Source organism: Periplaneta americana, chromosome 9, assembly GCF_040183065.1.
Source record: "Periplaneta americana isolate PAMFEO1 chromosome 9, P.americana_PAMFEO1_priV1, whole genome shotgun sequence".
Lineage (NCBI taxonomy): Eukaryota > Metazoa > Arthropoda > Insecta > Blattodea > Blattidae > Periplaneta > Periplaneta americana.
Window position 1 is genome coordinate 73,977,564 of NC_091125.1, and position 23,394 is coordinate 74,000,957.

Here is a 23,394-nt window from a genome sequence, read left to right on the forward strand (position 1 = left end):
AACTTGAGGACAACAACACAGACAAATTCAATCTTTCAGGTATGTACTAATTATCTTGTCAATTCCCAAGATGTTATTCTACATGTATAGGACAGACAGGTAGAAATTTTAATATCAGCTACAAGGAACATAGAAATACTCATCATAGTAACATACATTCTGCTTTTAAGGACCATATTTATGATTGTCAATATTATTTCACTAATAAAAATTCTGATATGGAAATTTTACATATTAATAAAAAAGGAACAACTTTAAACCTTTTAGAATCTTTAGAAATACACAAAGATAAAACTATTAACCACATAATTTGAATGATAAAGCTATCCATGAAAAAAGCATCTTATTTGATCAATTTATAAAAATAGCTGTTGATTCACATAGTACCAGAACAGATATAAACCCTTGGAGACATCGCACGGCAGCGAATTCACATCTTCTTTTACATAGCAATGTACAGACCGATCAGCAGGTTACGTCCAGTAATCTTTAGCAAGTTGACCTCAAATTATATATTTATTCATTCTTAATTTCAAAAAATTTTTGAGTGGCTAATATGGTGGACGAGATTGCACAGTGCTCTCAGTTACCTGCTGAATACCACAGACGCAGGCAGATGTATATATGAAGAAAGAAATCAGAGAAGACATAGCCTACATAGAACAGTGAGTGTCATTAAGAACTGTTTAAGGAAATGAAAGCCTTGCTTGAGAATAGCATCATTGAAAAACAGACTCCTCAACAAGAGGACAATGAAGACAAACATAACGATACGATAGCAATGCCAGACAGACGAACTGTAGGATAGATGTCACCTTCTCTCGGCAACACAAGAAGCAGCCAGCGACATGCAGACATCTGATGGGCTGCTGAGCAACTGCGGAAACAATGGAAAGAGACAGAAGACAACTGCTAGTGAGCAGCGAGATGAGGCAGCGAAGCTAGACGGACGAGGCCAAGACCAGATGCCATCTAACGGACAACCAGACAACCATCAATGGGATAGCAGTGACAGCCACACCGAACACAAAATGGAAGACAGATTCGCAAGGAAACTAGCACAGGAACTATAAAACAAGATGGAAAACTTATCAGTTAAACTAAAGACGATGGTGTGCAAGGAAATTAACTCGTTCAAAACAAATACAAGAGCAGAGCAAGCAACTGCCACAAAAACGGAAGACTTGGAAAATATAACACACCAAACCCACACATACAAAGATTCTAACATATGGCAGGTGGAGGGGTCACGACCCACACAAAAGAAACCCAAGTACTTCAGTACGCAGCCAATGATCACAACAGCAGTATATACACGAAACACCAACTCCGAAAGGGACAGGGAGACATATGCATCCGGACTGCAAGCAACAGAACACAGAGCATGGATATACTAGGGCGACCACCAAAGCACCACAGTTGAAAGGGTACAGCGACACCTATCCGAACTAAATGTGGAAAATATAATTGAATGTGAAGAACTACCAAGCAACAACACACTTAAAGCACTAAGAGTAGTTATACCTCTACACGAGCTGCCGAAGGTCGACACCTCAGGGGCGTGGCCCAGTGGCATGTTGTCAGGTGATATCGACTTTTTCGCCTCCAAGAACCAGGAATCACACTGCCAGCCTAACCAACTGCGTCTTTTGCTATGGAATGTAGAAGGCCTAAAGAGCACCTTAGAATTGACAACCAACAACCTACTGCAATCACACGATATACTCATAATGTTAGAGACCTTATCGACCAAACCCATTGAATGAAATTGATTTTATGCACAGCACATGCCAGCAACACAAGGCCCAAGAGGGAGATCAATGCGCGACATCTCATGCTATTACAAACAAAGCCTAGGCAAAGTACTGAGCATACACCAAGAACAGGACACAATGATAATAAATTTCAAGAGGATATTCGTGATAGCCATATATGTAGAACCACTAACACCCATAGAAGAATTAATAGCAACCATCATGTCTGCCAGAGGGCAAGTGGCCCCAGGTAGAGACATAATACTAGCTAGAGATCTGAATTGCGAATTAGACAATGCCAACTATAGAGCAAAAGAGCTAATGGAACTGATGACGGAGGAAGGCTTCATCCTCGTCAACAAAGCTGAAGACAGAACGTACGTCGCACAATCAGGGAGCAGCACTATAGACTTAATTTTCTCCAAAGACCACAACATTATGTTAATGAATTACAGCGTGTGTTAAGCAACAGAGGAGGTGATGATAAAGAAACACTGCCCAGTCTTGGCTCACTTTAACGTCACAAAAATGGAGAGGAGAGAAAAATACGAAGATACCCACACTTCAAGATGACTAGACAACAACGTATTAAGGCAACAAACCAAGGAAAAGAAGGAAATCGATGAACACATAATGAGAAACGACATACAAGTATTAGCATATCCCTGGAGAAAACAATCAAGACAGCACTGGTGTATAAACCGAAAAGAAGATCACGCATATGGTTCGACAGGGAATGCTATATGAAGAGAAAGATCACCCTCCAAGCCATGCATGCAGCAAAGGACAATAAGAACCTGAAGGCAATACAGCGTCACCAGGAAGGAATACAAAAAACTATTGGAAAACTGGAAGGAACACATGAAGAAATAGGCAAGGATAATAAAAGAAACCAAAAACGACCCATTTATAGCATTGAAGCCTAGGAAAGCACAGCACAGTGGGAAAATATAAATGGCAGTAAGGGAAGAGCACTTTAGAAACATCCTAAACGTAGAAGAAACTGTCACTAATACCGAGCAGGCTCATACCAAGCAGAAATCGATCCGTTCATGGAGGAGAAAGTGCACAAAGCAATCACGTCACTGAAAAACAAAAAGGCCCTGGCATAGACAATGAACACATAAAAGACTCAACAGAGATACTAATACCAGCAATCACAGACTTTATGAACCTCTGTCTCCGAGTGTGCAATATCCCCACAACATGGAGAACCTCGACAATCAAAGTGCTTTACAAGGGAAAAGGGAACCAGTCAGACCCGAACTCATGCAGAGGGATAGCGCTAGAAAAGAACATGATGAAGATATTGACAAAGCTGCTCACCAAAGGACCACAGAAGTAGTAGAACACAAAATCCTAGATGAGCAGTTTGGCTTCTGTAAAGGAAGGAGCACCCTACACGCCATCAACAACCTGATTAATAACATCGAAGAAGCACTTACGACACCCAAAAGGCAAATTCCACGCAGTATTCGTCGATTACACTAAAGCCTTCGACATGCTAAACAGACCACTAATACTTGAGAAACTGGAAGCCATAATGGGTAAGGGCAACAAGATCACAACACTGATATGCAACATATTGACGATTAACTATGTGCAAATAGCAGACAGAGTCGCAGTTTCAAAATTGATGACACAAAGTACTGCAAGGTGATTCACTAAGTCCCTGTTGTTCAACATTGCGACATATGACGTGTTGAAGACAATTAAGCAAGACACAGAGGACGTGAAAATCTACTTATATGCTGGCAACATGGTCATCGGATCACGATCCCTGCAGGAAGTACAAAAAAACCATGAAAATGACGTTCTGAAAAGGAGGCAGAGAGGCAGCAGGAGACAGGATATACCTAGGAGCAAAACCCCTCGTGTCTGTTAATACATTCAAATACCTAGGACTGATAATGCAAACCACAGCAAGTTCTTACAGAGTTTCCATAAAGTCCAAAGCAACGGCAGCCACAAAAGTCATATTCGACATCAAAACAATCACGAGGCTCTCGCTGGAAACCACCATGATATTCGATACGAAAATAGTGCCAATGTCCATGACTGGACTTCATATGGGAGAAACTGAGCCTGACATACCTAAGGATACTAGAAGCACTCAAGTTGCGTTTCCTGAAAGCTACCCTAGGAATCTCGAAACACACAAAATCTAGGCTAGCCTACGAGCTTGCCAAGGAGACATTCTTCATTGAAGACCTGCGGATAAAATGTGGATTACTATCCACAGATGGCCGGGAAAAACTACTGCAGGACAGAGTGAGGAAGAGGAAAGAAATCTAGCCAGATTTCTACTTAACGGAGGCCATGATAAATAGGACATGGACAGACACCAACCAGGATCTTTGGCACTTTGTGAACTCGATGGTGGTACATGGGTACTACCATAAACTGTGCAAAAACGAATATTTCCATGTCCCAGACGAAATATGTGTGCAATCTGTGCGACGAACATTGCAGTTGATACCATGTAACCACATGTAAAAACCGGGTAACATCCATTGTGAACTTTCGTGAAATTGCAAAGTGGCAGTTCGCCTAATGAACGGGCTGTGTTAACAACACCATGCACAACTTGTGTGATCTATCTTCATTATAAAAGTTTTTTCTTGTTAGTCTGTGTCATAATTCATCAAAGTTTTTATATTCTATATGTTAGTTTTGATTCTAGTAAGATGATTGTATTTAGAATTTTGAAAGGGTACATTACATATTTCATGACTTTATACGAAGTCAGTTTTGATCATAGGCCTAACTAGCAAAAATGTTTATATTTTTATTATTGTATCATTACAGTTTTCAACACTGAAGTTGGGGTGGCAGTAGCCCCGAAACATGTCTTGTTTTTTAAACTTTTAATAAATTTTAATATAACGTGATCATACAACTGTATTATTGATTTTATTCATTATTATAAAATTAAATTAATGATCACTGTACAATTACTGACCATAGCATTTCTCAACCTGTAGGTTAAATTAAAATATATTGTGCTTTATAGTTATAGGTACCATTTTCTTTCCACAAGGCACATAATGAAAGTATTTGTCACGTTTAAATCCTAAATCGTAATTAAGCTGACTTTTATAAGATTTTGTTAAAAAATATAAGTATTCTCCCTCTTTTTCTGTTATATGTGAGTCCTGCTGTGCTAAACAGTCTCTCATAGAAAACTTGCTCGTGGCCTACAGAAATATTTCACAGCCATTTTCTCAGCTTTGGAAACTTAGTATTTATTTGCCAGTAACCGAAAATACTTGATAGAGGAGATAACAAATTGCCTTTGAGGTACATATTGATTTCTTTGTGGGATGTGTTAAACAACAATGACTTTGATGATTCATTTTCTTGCATAATGTTGCCATACAAATACATTCAGGCAATTTTTCAGGCTTCATAGAATAGGTCATCTAAAATAAAATAGACATTTCTTTAATAATTGATTTTTTTCGCGAAGTGCAACCTATATTTTTCCAAAATATCTGAAGACCTGAATACACAACAAATTAGAAATGGAATAAAAATTTAAAATCTTACCTCTTCATTTATTTATAGATGCAGGACACTCCTGTTGATTAGCAAGTCCCAGCAGTCTGATTTCAGCAGCATTGAGAGCATTCAGACTGTGAAAAACTCATCTTTTTAAGCTGGGGTCCAAGAGCATTGTAACAGAACATATTTCATTCGCTTCAATGTCTTTGTACCAGATATTAATTACGTCCAGCAATAATATATTGTCTTACTGTCACAATTCTTGATCTACTTTGTGATGACTTTTGAAATTCAGAAATGACACTGTTCACTATGGAGATAATCTTGGAGCATTCTCACTGTAGATGAATTTATAGTGAGTATTACTTCTTCGAAAATATTTAATGTGTGACTCATAAATCAGCATGCTTCCATTGTGATACTGTAAGATTTACCGGTAAGGTGACATCAGAGGGTGCGAGTACAATGGCCTTCTTTTGTTAAGTCTTTTTAGCATAAGATTTGAGTTCCACTGTGTAGGTTCATCTTGAATCTGGCAGTATTCTGGTGGAGAAAGATATTTCTTTGCAGCTTTGAGAATCTTGGTAGATTTTGAGGAATATTTGAAACTTCTTACTAGTTTCCTTCATAACACAATGAGATTTTCAGTATTCTTTGAACTGAAAAGTCATAGTTTCAAAACAAGTTGGAGTGTATGGGCTACACAGGACAAGTGGGAAAATTTTCCTATGGTCATAACATTCGTGTATTAAGACCATTGTCATGAAACACAACCATTAATTTGTCCATTAAATTGCAAGTTTCTAAGGTGTTCAAGAAATTTGCAATATTTTCACCTTTTGTGGCTAACTTCTTCAAATAATGGTATTATTTCAATACTTGAATAGTTGTCAGTGGCTGTTGATGTCCACAAATCCGTCATAGCAGCTACACTACCTGCATTTCAGAGCTCATCTTTTCATTCTTTCTATTTCTTCATACAGTTCTGGAATGATGTGATTTGATATGTGCTTACAAGTATATATAGATTCAAGGTGCTGTATCAAATTCATCATCTTTGACAGTGCTAAATGGCTGGTTCTCTTTGTATAACATGTATGCTATTTTCCTAGTAATTAGCTTTAATCGATTATCTCCAAGTTTAAATTTGGATTTACTGTCCAGAAAAGATTTAAGTGTAGTATGATATTGATGACGACAATAGCGAGGACAATGACTTTGAAAGAATAGGCACAGGTTGTCCATTGCTACTTCTTCACTTGTAAACTTTTCACAATTTTATGAACTGAGGTGACATGTTCCTTTAAGGTGCTACAAGTAATGTTGCAAGATTTTCCACCTCATGAAAAACTCTTTACAAATGCTACAAATGGCGCAGTTATCACTCAGGAGGTCCAAATGAAAATGGCTCCAAAGTTCACTCATATTATCCGAAAAAGATATACGACGAAGAGCACGATCTTCTGCCACTTGAAAGTAACAATTAGCTGGTGACTATTAAAACTTAGAAGACTGACTAGTAATGTAAAATCAGCCTTCATGCTAAAGTAAGATATTGGCTCAGCAAGTTACTTGTGATTGGATAGTTTAACAGATCACATAATATTTTTACAAAAAGTGTAATTTATTATTAGTCAGAATTGAGAATATTTATATTTTGTAGGGAAATCATGTTTTTCCATATAGGCGAAAACTGACACCTTATTTTAGAAATTAATGTACTAGCACGTTCGGGAATATCTACTTCAAACTGCAATTCATCACGTTTTATTTCACTTGAACATTATTTCAAAGAAATATAGAACTAAGACATAGTGTCGCCAGACCATCAAAGGAGGGTCACTTGTTATGGGGCTAGGCTTAGAGATGCACCCATTACTGCTATTTAGGAGCTTATGAATGAGACAAGTGTTTGTGACATTGTGATCACTACAAATTGTGTTAGAGCCTGATCGCAAAGTCGTGCCACCTGTGCGAAAGACGAATTGGCATCCACTTACATGGACTCGCCCAAGAGTCTTGCTGGGGGGTGTTTGAACAGTACACTGTATGAGTAAGCAGTCGCCCGTGCACACAGAACCCCCCACTCCGAAGCCTGAGAAAGAAGTTCGCGCATGTTGGTGCCATGAGTTTGCGATCAGGCTCTACTTGTGACAGCATTAATGAAAAATACTTATATTAACTAAGTATCAAAAAAATATCGAGTTCATAATCAGGGGTATTGATCAATACCAATATGTCTTCTTGAATGTCGAGAGTATTGGGGTATCATATCAGGAACCCATCTCTACCAAAAAAAAAAAAGAAATTTTACAAATAATCCTGCATGAATAACAATAATAATTTGCATTGGATATATTCTATTTTGCGTGTGTGCAGTTCTTAAGAAATTATTGTTATTATTACTATTATTATTATTATTATTATTATTATTATTATTTTACTTGGTTATTTAATGACTCTGTATCAACTGCGAGGTTATTTAGCATCGATGGGATTGGTGATAGCGAGATGAGGCTGAGGATTTGCTATAGATTACCTGACATTTGCCTTATGGTTGGGGAAAATCTCGGAATCAGCCTAAGCGGGAATCGAACCCGTGTCCGAGTGCAACGATCAGCAGGCAAGCGCCTTAGCTGACTGAGCTATGCCGGTGGCCTATTATTATTATCATTATTATTATTATCATCATTATTATTAGGTAAGGTAGCAGTGATACTATGTTTGTTTTTTTCCCTCCTAAAGATTGATTCTTCAAATGTGATTGCTAAGTTGTGATTTTAAATTTTATTGCGAATTACTTGGTGGCATTATTGCAAATGCAGAGAATTGTGTCTTACACAATCTCAAATAACTGCCATAGCAGTCCAGTGGCTAGAGTACTAGACTCATAATCCTACGGCCTGGGTTCGACCCTTGGCATGCCCTTGACTTATGACTTATGTTGAGCAAGTCTGTGGTCCAGAGGTTTTCTCCAGAGCTCCATTTCCCCTGTGGCATCACAACAAAACTTCATCATTATCTTAGCAGGTGTAGCATAGAGCATCCTCCTATGGTGCATCCTGAGCAACGACTCTGTCGGTAAATTGCTTTACATAACTGGCTTCATATGGGTGAATGACGAACAGTTTAAGGACCTGCCATTAGAAAAAAACCACGAATTGATTGCCAAAATAATGGTTCCCGTCATAAAGTGGCTACTGTACACAGTGAAGAAACAGACATCACAGTATTAAAAATAGGTTTCATGACGTACAAATGTAAAGTCTGTTAACAATGAACATTAATACAGCAAATATTTTGAACGAATAAAAACATTAAGGTCATATATTACAAGTCATTGTCCTCTTCATTGTTGTCAAACTCTTTATGAGTTAGCTGTAGAACTGTTCAAGTAAACTGTCCTTTCGACTACCTTTGACATCTGACTCTTCACATATCATTAGTTTTATATCCTTATATTCAAGTAATAGCTTGTTACAATAGATGTGATGTCCATTTTTCGAATTTCATCAGAAAATCTATACATCAGGAACTGAAATGTCATGTGTTGCTAACAGGCCACTCACAAGCCTTTACATTTCTCTCTTTACTGCAAATCGGGTTTCAAGATGATGAGGTGCTGCTAGCTGGCTATGTGCAGTTCTTTAGCATCTTGGCACTCCTGAGCACCTACAAATTAACTTTGCAATTCCTCCTCTTTTCCCATACTTTACAGACTGCATTTAGAAATTCAGTCATATATATTTTTCAGAGATACACAGAGAAAGCCAAGTAATAAAAATTATATGTCTATCATGGATTCCTAGAAACAGTATGCTCTGTGTAAGTGAAGTTCCAATGCTCTTCCTGCTGAATAAAATATACTTCATCGATCATATGTGGCATACAGGTGCATATACTGGTTATGCATTTATTCAGTATGTTTGTGGTCGTTAAAAGTAATTTGTATTGAGCTTCTTAGAAATTGTTGTTATTATTATTATTATTATTATTATTATTATTATTATTATTCTGATTGGTTGGTTTCTGAAATTACAAATCTATGATTTGTAGACAGAAATGGGTATTGTCATGTAATTTCATACTTTCAATTTTTTTTTATTTTCATCCTTTACCTTTTAAAATTCTTACATATCATGTATATCTACATGTGTAAATTGTTATATATAGAGACTCCATTCTTCAAGCATTTCAGAGAAGTTAATTTATTTACTTTGGAATATTTTTCTTTCCCCAGAAAATTTGTGTATAATATATGTAAACACATATTCGTATTATGAGAGTAGGATACAAAATAATGGCAACAGTGCCACAATTTTGAAATGGCTTTATTATCAGAGGAAACACCACTTACATTCTTTCAATGTAATGGCCCTCTCCTCATGTTTACCACCTTCTGCCACACTTGTGGAAAGTGTCATATACTATCAGTGCATCCATCTCTGTTGACTATTATGGCATGAATAATGTCGTCTCTTGTGCTGCAACGCTTCCCTCTAAGTAGCTCTTTCATTTTGGGGAAGTGATCATAATCACACAGACTTGTATCAGGTGAGTATGGCGGATATTCCAGTACTTCCCATTGCCAGCAGTGCACACGGCATTACCAGTGTGACTCCCTACATTTTCATGAAGGCTGATTGGGGTCGTTTGCTTCCAGAAGGTGCCATCACTTTCTTCTTAAAGCTGGAAGAAAGATGTTATTGCAGGAAATTGCAGTGCATAGTAGGCAGCATCTGCCATCTGCCTTGATGGTACAGCATGGTGCAGTATTATCCCACAGATGTCATAAGCCACAAAGAACATCACCTTCACACTACCTTAAGTCGATAATATTGCAAAACAGGCAACATATTTGCAACCAACACCTCTTCAAGTGATATATCTATCCAATGCTTTTGCTTCAGTAAAGTCTCATTTTACAAACCTATGGATCAATAATTGGCTCTCTTCTGACAAAGGAAAAATTTTACAGTCTGTACAAAAGAAACCAAATGACCTGGAAATGTACAAAAACTTGCCCAGACATGTTCAAACATTTTTAACAAGAGCCAGAACATGTCACATTGTCACTCAATTGTACCTACACCGATTTCACATTTCTGATAATCCTACTTGTCTGTGGTGTAATAATCATGATGAAGATCTGAAACACATTCTTCTATACTGTCCATCCATAAACCACAAAAGAAGTAAATTAAAATCATTAATACCAGTTGCAGAAGACACAGCCCTGCAGTATATATTGACTACACCCCACCTCTGGCTACTAGCAACAGGCATCTATAATGACCATAGATCAAAATACCCCTCATTTCTCGTGAAAAATAACAACTGAATAGACTACAGTGGACTATAGTGGACTTTATGTTGTCAGCAAACAGCTGGATACATTAAGAAGATTGATTGATTGGTTGATTGATTGATTGATTGATTGACACTATCTTGTGCTTAGAGCACTGTCCTTGGACGAGAAGAATCAAGATGCTTCCATTATTTGACTGCCGCTTCAAGCATGGTTCATATGAGTGGCCCCATGTTTCATCCATAGTAACAATTCGTCCAAGGAAGTCGTTACCTTTCTTTTGGTAGCGATTCAGCAATTGCTATACAATTGCATAGCACTATATTGTTGCACCTCTGTGATTCAGTGGGATATCCAACACACTGCAATTTTCCGTAACCCAACAATATCATGCAGAATGTGGAGCACGGTTTTGTGGCATATTTCTATCTCTGTGGTTAATTGACTCACAGTCTATCGGCAATCAACATCCAGCAAGGAAACAAGAAGCTAAATAGTGGGATCTCCTGAATGGGGCCTGTCCTGAACAGCATCCCTGCCTTCACAAAACATTTTCACCCATCACGCCACTGTACAATATGACAACACTGCATCATGCAGTCTCTAATAACAGTCTTGTGCACTACAATCTCGTGCAACTTTAATTTTTATCCACGAACATTGTTCCAGCTTCATAAACATGTCGTTAGGGTGCTTGCACTGTCCTTCTGTACTTTAAGGCGTCGCCATATTTGACTGAATATCGTACATCTGATACCACTCGCTGTACTAGTTCATCTGACTTTCCGTTCTCAGCTCAACACCCTAAAGCTCTCTGATTTATGTGGCTGACATAACAGAAGCATTGCCATTACTTTTTATCCAATCCTCATATCTTGTTTTTGATTACATTATTAACATTATTACTTACAACTGATGTTACATTCTGAAAAATAAGACTGGTGTCCTCAACATGACTATAAACTATTTTCTTTTCATCTTCTAGTCAGAAAAACATATTTTGATCATTGTTATTGGTAGAATCGTTTAATTACAACAAAAACTTTGCCCTTGGTGCACATGTGACAAAATGGCATTGAACAGTGTGGAAGAATAAAAATTAACAGATAAGTTCCTACTGTCTTTATTGTGGAAACAATTGGTTCTAAGAAGTAATAACTGTTAGGACAGGTTTTAATATATATTATTTTCCCTAAAAGTCTTACTATGTGTGTTTCACAGCCTGATCAAGGAGGAAACGCAGAGACCCAAGTACAACAAACTTCTGGAACACACATTTATCCGTTCAAGTGATGAGGCAAATGTGGATGTGGCACAGTACGTGAGTGAAGTTCTGGACCTGATGGCCAATAACGGAGCAACAGCATTCACCATGAATCAGCCTTGATGACACTGAACCCACATTTGTTAATGTCAAGGTTGAGTGGAGCCATCACCCATGGCCCGCCTGCTTCCCGTCCATACAGAACAGGTCAGAACATCCGTGAGAGTGGCCGTATCACTTGTTGGACTTGTCCGTTCTCTGGGTATTTTGATTGTTCAGTATAGCGGGAGTGTCCTCTCAATTTAGTTGTATAGAAATGTTTTGTTTATCAAGTTAACCAAAGCGTTTCCATAAAGAAGATGGCGATGCGGGTCACTAGTCTGCAGCGGTGGTCAGCATGCAGTATTTTCCTCCCACTGATAACTGTAGAATTCGTGCGGTGATCCTTACACCACACCTTCAGTTCCTATAGTTCACAATCGTCTGCCATTGTTGAAAATCAAAATGTTTCAGTTTTCTGTTGTCTTCTGCATGTAGGAGGTTGGCAGTGAGGGACAGCTTGGTGCACTGACATTCGAAACAAAGTCCACAGTTATCAGATTACTGTTAAAATTTTTTGAATGGAAGAACAGGAATAAGTTTTTGCTTCAATAGACTTATGTGAAATTTGGACTGGTGTGAAGAATAGGATTTACTGGTATCATTCATCTTTGTTCCAATTCCTTAATCTACTGGCAGTCATATTTTTTAATATTTGTGACAATATCAAAACAACAGGACTCCCATACTGCTTCCAATTACAGTATAATTCCAATGAACTACAACATCTGGGCTTAATTGGTATTTCAAAACGTATGCAACACAAATATTGAAACATTTTTAAACTAGTTGTGCATATTTCGTTCTTTGTTTGCCAAAGTGGTAGTAATCTTCCTTACTCTAACTGCCTCTGTTACCTGTACTACCTCTATTCATGTTATAAGACATTGGCTGGTTAAAAATATGAAACATGATACTGAACACGTTAAGAAGATTATAATTGGCATTGAAAAGGCAATCCAACATCTCCGAAACTAATAATTTACTCAACTAATATGAGAGCCCTTGTAATTAATGCAAAACTGTATATTGTTGGAGTTATACTGTACTGACATACTGTCACACTGAAGTTAAGAAAAGTTTTTGTTGAACTTGTGTGACAGTTTATGAGGAGATTGCCAATAATGTAAACAAATTAACATATTCACTACATTTTCATCCATGTTACTATAGCAAATTATAGAATATTAACTAAACCCAGTCACCATCTCGCAAGTTCAGGTTATCATTTGGGCGTTGTAAAGTTGGAGTTTCACTGTACATTCATTAAAGTAAGTGATTTAATTCATTGTCGCATCATAGCATTTGTCCATATGTTACTGGGGTGGTGCACTGGAAGTTGAGTTATTTTGATCAGAAGTTTGCTATTTTTACATACATTTCTATACTACAGTCAAACTGTCCACTGAACTCTGGTTGGTGTGGTGTATCTGTGAGATGAATGTTGTTAGTGTGCGTGTGTGCGTATGCACATGCGCATGTACATATTTTGATATTCTATTTATTATTATTCTTTTCATCCCTTGTCCACTGTTACACAAATAATTTTAGACAAAAGAAACTTTCAATACAGCTTCATACTCCAGGTATATGCGTAATTGCTAAAGGAATTTCCTAATTGAAATTTCACTCGAATGTAGAAAAAATTTGTTCTTTGTTTTGTTATATATTTACATTTTCACAATGAAGACGTTAAATAATTATATCTACCAAGGAGTCATACTAAACAAAATTGTATCAAATAATTTTATTTCGTTAGTAAAATTTTTCATATTCTCTTAGAATGTGCGTAATTGTTTATAAAGAGAATCATAACATAGCAAACCAGGACTCTAACCTCAATAAATCAAATTTCAGTGTACCTCCACCATGTGGACAGTTTCGATATTTACTGTATTTACTTTCGAGCTCTTACATTGTTGACATTGTAATTAGAGAATTAAATTTATCTGTTATATGCAACTGAAGACAATCTGTTAAGTGGGAAAGCCTGGCCTTTTGTGTTGAATCTACTAGATCATTCAGTTGCTGTAATGTTTCTTATCTGCACAAGCAAACTGTGTGCCAGACTTGATCCTGACATTCAGAGCACTGTGTTAATTGAGGTTAGACTTTTAAAACACACCATAAGTACAAGTGTGCTGAAATATAAATATTGTAGCAAAAAAATATGAAAATTACAGAAACAGATCTCCATTAATTTAAAAAACAATCAAACCATATGAAGTGCATGTTGTATTTTTACTTGAAGCCATGATGAAAGAGTGTTAGAAAAATCTTACATTACTACTCTCCTATTGAACAAGTACAATGAAGACTGTCTATGTCGCCCACAGAGCCATTGAAAGTTACAAAAATATTTGTAATATATATATATATATTTTTAATGGCTGTTTGTGTAACGGATTTTTATACAGGCTACAAATGTTGCGGTTCTTCATTGACAAGTTTTTAGAAACAAGATTCATAGACATTTAAGTACTTATTACAACCTAATTTAATTATGCTCATGGTCGACATAGACAGATAACTAACTACATATTAAGAGATAGGACGATGCCACAATTTTTGATACTCAAAATTGAACTTCATATGCATGATATTCTGATACTTTTCCATCAATAAAATTCATCAGAATGCATGAAATACATTGTTTAAATCTATTTTAAAACTGAAGTAAGATTAGAAGTTAATTTAATTGTATAATGTAACATACAAAATGAATATGTTTAATCGATTAAATGACAAAATTATGCTACATTTCACAAAATATCATTGCATATATAAGTTCTGGACACATTATGTAAAATGATTCTAAAGTAATATATTCTGTGTTTTCCCTTTCTGTAGCTTTCCCTCGAAAAATTCTAATTTTTAAACTTTCTGAATGTAACCAGTATTGTTGCAGATGTTATTATTAATGCTACAGAATCTTTGTGGAAAGAATGTTATTCATTTTTTGCCCAAATTGAAAAGAGAGAAAAGTCCATAAATACAGTCAGTTTATATCAAAACAGTAGAGCATAAGATGTATTAAAAATAAAATATTATATAGCCTATGTCATGCATACATACAGAATTATTTCTATACTTTTACAATACTCAGTATGACTAAGTATCAGTGGTATCGTCCCATTCCTAATATATCAAACCAAATTAAAGTTAATGATGGCCGAGTCCAAATCAGCAAATTAATACTACATACAGAAGTTATAAAGTTATGGTCAGATCTGACATGGTGACTGTATTACATTTTTCACATTTCTTACTCCCCTTCTTTTCTTGTTTATTTATTTTATGTCACAGAAACTTGTAGGCAAGTGAGGACTGAGGTATTTGTAAGACCCAAACTTCTGAAATTAACTCCCACTGGTGATGAATTGATCTCCCAATATCATTCCATTAGGTATGTGTGAGGACTAGTGCATGGCGTCCATCTTATATCTGTGGTTTTGAGCTAGTCCCACTGAATGGAGAATTTGTGCAACACTAATCTTTATGTTTTTATTTAAACACCTGGCATCAAGATTGGATTTTTAATGGTAAGCAATTAAAGAATTTTGTAGTGTTTGTTTAACGCATATTGCCTCATTGCTATCATTACTGCTGCTATCACCACTACCACTACTACTGCTACTACTAGTAATAATAATAATAATAATAATAATAATAATAATAATAATAATAATAATAATAAAGCACTTGAGCCAAATATGTATACTCCTGTGAAGAGCTCATTTTTTAATGCTACTTTTACAAACTGCTGGAAAGAAGATATGCATCATATAAAATTTAGATTGTTTTCTTGCAAACTGTGTTTCAAATTTTTAGAATTGTGTGTGGTTAGGTACAGGTAATTTTACACAGCCCCAGCAAAAGGCTATAGGAAAAAGGTGCCTAAAATGACATACTTTTATTAAGAGACCCTTAGTTTTTGAGTACATTATGTAATTAAAAATTAGAGAAATGTGTTGAATAACTACAATATTTTATGGGTGACACTATGCACATTCCCAATAGTCCCTAGCATAATACAGAAATCCAGAAATTTTGAGTTTTGAAAATGTGGTTAGTATGTCATTTTAGGCTGCCTAGGAGGGCAAATTGACATAGTATATTTTTTACTTGAAATTAGTATATGTAATTAAAAAGTATACACATATTAGGCAAAAAAATTAATATGAGACGTTACTTAAAAATTTATAGCAATTAAGATATAATAACACATTTAAATCAGGGAAAACATAAATAATTACATTATAAAGCATAGCTTGTAATTTGAAACTGTCTCTTTAAATTTAAGATTCTGCAAATCTCACATTAAAAAGCAAGAAACTGACTATTCACAATCAACTAGTAATAGAAGACAGATCTGCTTAGGCACAGAATGTTCGCACACAAAATTCTTGGTTCATTTTGATCAACTAGTAATAGAAAAAATATCTATTTATTGACATAGTTCACATACAAAATTCTTGGTAGGTCTTGAAACTCCTGCACAATCTGCATGACTCCACTTCAAACAATTCATACATCGTAACCACACTTCCCCAGACTTTGAATGGCTGAACAAATCGCTGCGGTAAATGCATGAAGTATCATCATCTTCTTCACTAGGAATGTTATCAATTGGATATGAATGGACCTCTTCATTGAGTTCTCAATCCATGAGCATTTGGCTCTTAACAGAACCTCTCTTTGATCTTTGTAGTTCCAGAGCCTTTTCCTGCATTTCCTTCTCTTTTACCAATTGCATATTGGGCATTGCTGTCAGTTCCTGACTTCCTTGGCCTGTCTTCCTTCGTTTAGTTTCAGTATTGCAGGAGTTTCAAACATTGTAGGAGAGGAGGGATGTGTTATACTGTGCTGAACTGTGGTTGAAGGTATTTGATGGGTGTTAGAAGGCTGATCTGTTGTCCTGCTTGGCATATACAAATGATCTGGGATTTTGTCTGGGTTCAATGGGGAAATTCCTGAATCCTCGAAGCCTGACACTGCATTTTTTGGGGTTGCAGCTAACAGATAGGCTTCACGGAAAAGTTTTGAAATCTGGTAGAGAGACATTGTTCTACCTGGATTGTTCTTCAGCCACTTTCTGACTTCCTCGTTGTAGTAGGTATCAAGTGTCTCAAAAAAAGATACATCAAGAGGCTGAAGTCTGTGTGTGCGATGCGGTGGAAGACATAACATTACAACTCTAGACTCTTTTTCAAGCTCAAGTGCTTGAATGCTTTTATGGCTACTATGTCCATCCAGGATGAGGAGAACTTGGTCATCAGCTGTGGGTTTAACTACAGATATGAAATGTTGTAGCCATTGCACGAATAGTTCCGAAGTCATATAGCTACTCTCGTTACAGAGCCATAAGGTTCCTGCCAGGGCTTCATCATAGAGTGTTGGATTCAACTTTTTGCATGGAAATATCATCGCTGGAGTTACATACAGGCCACTACTGTAACATGAAGTCCATGTTTGGCACTAGTTGGTGCACCAACTTGTTTCTTTCCTCTTGCAGCCGATATCTTTGGTGATTTCTGCACAGTTGTTAGTGCAGATTCATCCATGTTGAAAATCCGCACAGACAGGATATTGTGTTTCTCAATGGTCGTTGAAAGCAAAGAGAAAAACGTCTGCACCTGAGGTTTATTGAAGGCCTGTGCACGAGTTGCTGTTCTGGGTTGCAGTTGGCGAAGGCTTGCGTTTCCTGAATCCTATCAGCCAATCCTTTCCTGCCATTCCCTTGTCAACATTAAATCAGCAGTCAGTACCCAGTCTTTGTGCTAATTCCAACATCTCTTGATATCAAATCAAATAGCTGCAATTCTAGCTCTAGAATATGTGCTACCAATATCTTTTCCAATTCTTGGTTAAAAATAAGATGAAAATGTCCTAGCATTTCTACTCCATAATTTCCTCATGTGTTCTTTCCTGCACAATGACGTCTGAGGGTAGTCTGGGGCACATTGAAGGTTTTCAATGCTTCAAGCCAACCCATTTCACCATTTGTCACTGCATGAATGGCTGCTCTCATGTCTTCTTCATTCCATGACTGCCTATCAGATTTTCGTTTGTATTCGTTCACCATGTTCTACAAAGAAAGGCAAAAAAAAATTTCAGGCATATTTTTTTTTTTACATAAAATTATTCTTATTGGCTTAAAATACTTATTCCATGTGCATAGTGTTTGAAGTATTATTGGAAATAATACAGTGAAACCTGTCTAAAGCTGCCATCTGAAGTTACCTTGTAAAATGGCCGTTTATCAGGTGGCCGCTTGATTAAGGTTGCGGTTTTTTATGAATCAGCATGAAAATACTGAATTTCATTGACTTTTTAGTACTGTGCGCGTACAACAATCATCACCCTCTTCCATTCTTGCAACTAGCCTTTTCAAAACTCGCTTGCGGTACCTCAGTTTAAATGACTGGATAATACCTTGATCAAGGTGTGATGTATTTGGGGGAAGAAACACCAATTTCACGGATCACATTGCGATTTTGTCGTTTAATCTTGGAATTGAAATCGCATAGCTAACTCTCAAACAATAATGATGTCATCCAAGCTTTATTGTTGACAGTCCAGTTCACCCCGAATAAGCCCATGTCAACATTTTTCAAACATCTCAGTTTCAATGATTTCCCTATCATTAAAAATGGTTCTTTTTCTCCTACAGCATTACAACAAAAGAGCAGGGTTATTCTGTATTTTGCCAACTTCCCCCTTTTACACTCTTTTTTCTTAAAACTTAAAAGTTTTGTTAGGGAGGGCTCTGAAAAAAACCTGTTTCGTCAACATTGTAAATGTCTCTGAGTTCATATTACGCAAGAATTGAAGGCAGTCTATTCTTTCCATTCTTCAATAACATTGGTTGCAATGTCACCTCCTTCACCAGACACAGAACGAAATGCAATGTTATGCCGTTTTCTAAAGCACTCTAACCACCCATTACTAGCAACAAAATTGCTTACATTGAATTCTTTGGCAATTTCAAGAGCTTTCTCTTGAATCATAGGCCCACTTGCTGGCAATTTCTTCGCCCTTGGACACTTGAACCATTTGTAAACGAAATCATTCACATTACTAAACACAGATTCTTTCTTTTTTTGGCCACTACGCATATTTTTCTCCCATTCTTTTAATATTTCATCTTTATTCTTAATTATACCGTTCATTTGTGTCCTTTCACATTTTAATATTTCTGCAATTTTTCTTGCAGATGTTCCCTTCTCACTTTCTTCAATCATTTTTCGTCTCACCTCTAAACTTAACACCACTCTAGATTTATTGTTAGACATGATTTCTCTCTCAAACTAACTTCACAGTTCCTCTGAATCAACTGAATGAAAAGAAGAAAAATTCGTAAAAGCTGGTCCCAATAGAGAAAGATAGAAAGAGGAGAAAAAAATAAAAAATAAAAAATTTGAATGGTTAACTACTGACCTAAAACATACTGTGACATTTTCCAAAAAAAAAGTCAATGTTTCAATCCTTTAAAAACGAGTAAGAATTTATAGCTGTGCAGGGTCGGAGTGGAAAGTGACAAAAGAGTCATAAAACAGTAACCAACTAACCCCAAGATATGGAGGGTGTACTGTTGTACACTTAGGTATTGTCCTAAGTGTGATATTGCTTCCTGTCCTCTAATCATCGAAAAAATAGGTCAGACAGTATTCGTGAAAAGATTTTTTGTTGGACAGTGACTGTTATAGTCAGGTTCCAATCCAAATAGACCCCGGCCGCTGGCCGGAGCATGAGGTGGCCGCTAAATAGAGAATTTGTATTGATCTTATGAAAAATCCATTTGGTTCCAGAAAAAATTGGCCTTTTGATGAGGTGACTGTTTAAATGAAATGACCGCAAAGGCAGGTTTCACTGTATTTATTTTTAAATAGAAGTGCACGTAGAGGTGATTTTATTTTAAATTCAGTAATAGGGCAAAATGACATATTGGGAGAGAAAAACGACATATTACGTATGTCATTTTGCCCTTCATCACGTGTCCAAATACTAGTCATTATAACCTCAAATGTTATAACAAAATCAATAAAATACTATTGTGGAAGTAAGAACATATCTTTGTTATATTATCCTTTCCTGTGGATGTATTCCAGAAGTTATAAATACGGGCGTTATTACATCAAATTCAGGACTTATTTCTTGAATCGCCTGACTGCAGAAACATGTTTTCTGCTCTGAACATGCCAAAACTAACCGAAACGCTAGCAAGTGATGATGAAAACAGTGTAACATTGGTACCAACTATACAAGCAAAATTCAGCTACCAGCTTTTGGATATATCGATAATAATAGCGATGTGTCGTTTTGCCCTCCTATGTCATTCTAGGCTTCTTTCTGCTATTAGGAACAGTGACAGGCACTTAACTTTTTTCATGTTATATCCCTCAGACTGATAAATAGTATTACAATCAATCAATCTTCTTAATGTATGCAGATGTTTGCTAACAACATAAAGTCCACTGTAGTCTTTTCAGTTTTTGTTTTTCATGAGAAATGAGAGGTATTTTAATCAGTGTTCATTATAGATGCCTGTTGCTAGTAGCCAGAGTTGGGGTCTAGTCAATATATACTGCAGAGCTGTGTCTTCCGCAACTGGTACTGATCATTTTAATTTACTTCTTTTGTGGTTTATGGATGAACAGTATAGAAGAATGTGTTCCAGATCTTCATCATGATTATTACATCACAGACAAGTAGGAGTATCAGAAAGGTGAAATCGGTATAAGTACAATTGTGTGACAATGTGACCTGTTCTGGCTCTTGTTAAAAATGTTTGAACATGTCTGGAAAAGTTTTTGTACATTTCCAGATCATTTGGTTTCTTTTGAACGGAGTGTAAAATTTTTCCTTTGTCAGAAGAGAGCCAATTGTTGCTCCATAGGTTAATAATTATGAACATATCAGAAAATTCGTTACATACACTCATGGCACTTCAACATTAGGATCAGCCTCCTTGCATTAATCCAAAACATTCTTCATGAACCCAAGTCGTACAAATAATACACACAATCTTGGGCATTTCTCAGTCTTCATTATATAGCAGTACCAACACACTTCAGTGGTTGATTTTGATTCTTCCACATTCTTTAAATTTTGTGGCTGTGATTTAAGTTTGCTATCTTTAATTTGAACCTTCACTGTATGTTTATTTCCATTCTTTCCTCTTTTACTTTTCGATTGAGTTAAAGCTGAAGAGCCCACAAAGGTTTCCTTTGCATCATAATGGTCCTTAGTTACTTTTAGAGTTCGGTACTTCAAGATCTTTTTATATTATGTGTTGATTTTTCGTCTGCAGTAATTCGGAGACTGAATGCTAAGTCATCTGCTAAGTTTATGTTGATAGACCCAGTAGAAGAATTGGAATCATGAAAGTTATATAATATTACCATCTCCATCAATAGTTTTCTCTAGAGCTTTCTTTTTTAGAAGTTGTCCTGTTTCGTTCGCATGATCTCCAGTATGGCAGTTATTTTCTTTGCACTCCTGTTGTGTCTGGCATGTTTACTAGGGTTGTAATCAATTTTTTGTGGTGCTTCCTCGATAGCTTGATCAGTTTATACTTGTTTCTTGATTTTGTCATTAGAACGACCATATTTTCTGGTTCTGACTTTTCTTGTAGTTAATAGTTGGAGCAAATGCAATTTCCAGGATTTCGTCAAGAGAGTTGGGCACAGTGTTCGAAGGAGTGATGTACTTAAACCAAATATTTGTCAAAACTTTAGTAAAATATCCTTCCCTTGACAATGTCTGTTCTTTTTCTTTTTCCCAACAACGTTGTCAGTCATCCTCTCAGTAATACTCATATGAATGGAATACAGATTTATCTAATGGCTGTAGTTCATGAGTACAGTTACTTGTCAGACACAGCAGAACATTATCATGTTTTTCAGCAGCAACAACAATATTTGTATCGGTGTGATTTGACACCATTGAAGATCAGTATTCATATTTATAAAAATTGTCCAACACTACATAAAAGTGGGACAAGTCGTATTTTCTGAACCAGGAGAAAGATTATGTTTGTATGTCTGTCTTGTTCGAACCCTTTTGATAAAAGTTACTGATGGAACAGCCTGCCCTAATGGATTTACATAAATAATGATATTATCATGCTCTCTGCATGTTCAGAAGCTACAAATTGTACTCTTTTTCCTCTCCCACCTCTTCCTTACACTTGTTAGCCTTGCTTCTTTTTCGTCTATGAACTGTGATAGCACTTGACAGCTTGATCCCTTACATCATCCCTGAGTCGTGAGTTGTGTGTGATTGGGCAAGGTGATACCGAGCCTCCATAGGTGTGATCTGACCCACACAGTGTCAGTCACAACCTTATTTTTCATGCACTGTGTGCACTTCGTCATTTTGGCACCTCTGGCAGAATTTACGTTATGTGAACTTCATTTAGAAATCTCAAGATCTATTTTCAAAAATATCCGAAGTCATTTTCCTCCAATCTGTGCTTTCTTCTTATTCCCCTTCTTTTTTCAATTTCTTCATTTGCATCTTCTTTTATAACGCTCATGAAAATGCACCTTATTTTCAATGGAGAATGTATACACTATTCTTTTTAAGTGCTCAGGTATCAGTGGTACTCCAACTTGTGAACATCGAATTATTCTGAAACATAGCTAATCTTAAAATTTACGTAGGTAATTCTGCAGAGTTTCTTTTTTGTGTTTTCAGAGCTAGTGCAATGTTGCACATTGTATCTGGTAATACGTATCAATACATTTCACAGGCATATTGTCACTTAATCTTCAGAACAGTTATTAGATCTTACCCCATCTATAAGTCTGACTGATTGTTCCTCAGAGTGACATTTCTGAATTGTATGTAACGAAAATGTGGAAACTGAGAATACTATATACTGTTCGAAAGAAAAAGAATGTGGCTACATTATTGTGAAAGTTTTGATCATATACTGCACTCCTAGAAGAAGTGGTGGGGGCGCACATTGAGGTACCAAAACTGTGCTTGCACAGCTCCATGACCACAGCAAACCAACGCCTTCCATATCTTCGCATGATCGATTTCAAGCCTAACTAATACTTGATATTTCTGTCAACTCTTATATACCTTGTATGAACTCTGTAACATTTGAAGAAAAAAATCGAACTGAATAAATTTGTTTAGAACCTTTATTTCTTTCGAATTTTCTTGAACCAAAACTAGTCTGTTATCATATGTACTCTGTTGACGTAATTCTATGCCTGAAACTTTGCAGACCTCTCCATAGAATGATGGCATGGTTTGAAATTATTTTGGTATGAGTGCCCATATTTGGAACATATTGTGCTCTCTTCGTTAAAAACATTAATTACTAAGAGAAAGAAATTAATATACCATAAGAAAAATGGACATAACCACATTAAAGAACACAAAAGATGTTTTTAAAAAGTGCTATTGACAAGTGCTTGCACTATATTTAAGCACATAAAATTAAATAT

General features: G+C 36.3%; 1 protein-coding gene across 5 annotated transcripts in view; it reads left to right on the forward strand.

Moving 5' to 3' along the window:
• The window catches only part of Mkk4 (MAP kinase kinase 4), a 280,839-nt gene that overhangs the window by 154,054 nt on the left and 103,391 nt on the right, over positions 1 to 23,394 (forward strand). For 3 of the 5 annotated variants that reach the window (XM_069835063.1, XM_069835067.1, XM_069835065.1), the window contains one exon: positions 11,788 to 23,088. In XM_069835063.1, the coding sequence (XP_069691164.1) occupies positions 11,788 to 11,953 (166 nt within the window). In that variant the 3' untranslated portion in view covers positions 11,954 to 23,088. Of the gene's footprint in view, positions 1 to 11,787; positions 23,089 to 23,394 lie in introns of those variants that run through there. The other 2 variants (XR_011333901.1, XR_011333900.1) reach the window with 1 other exon arrangement.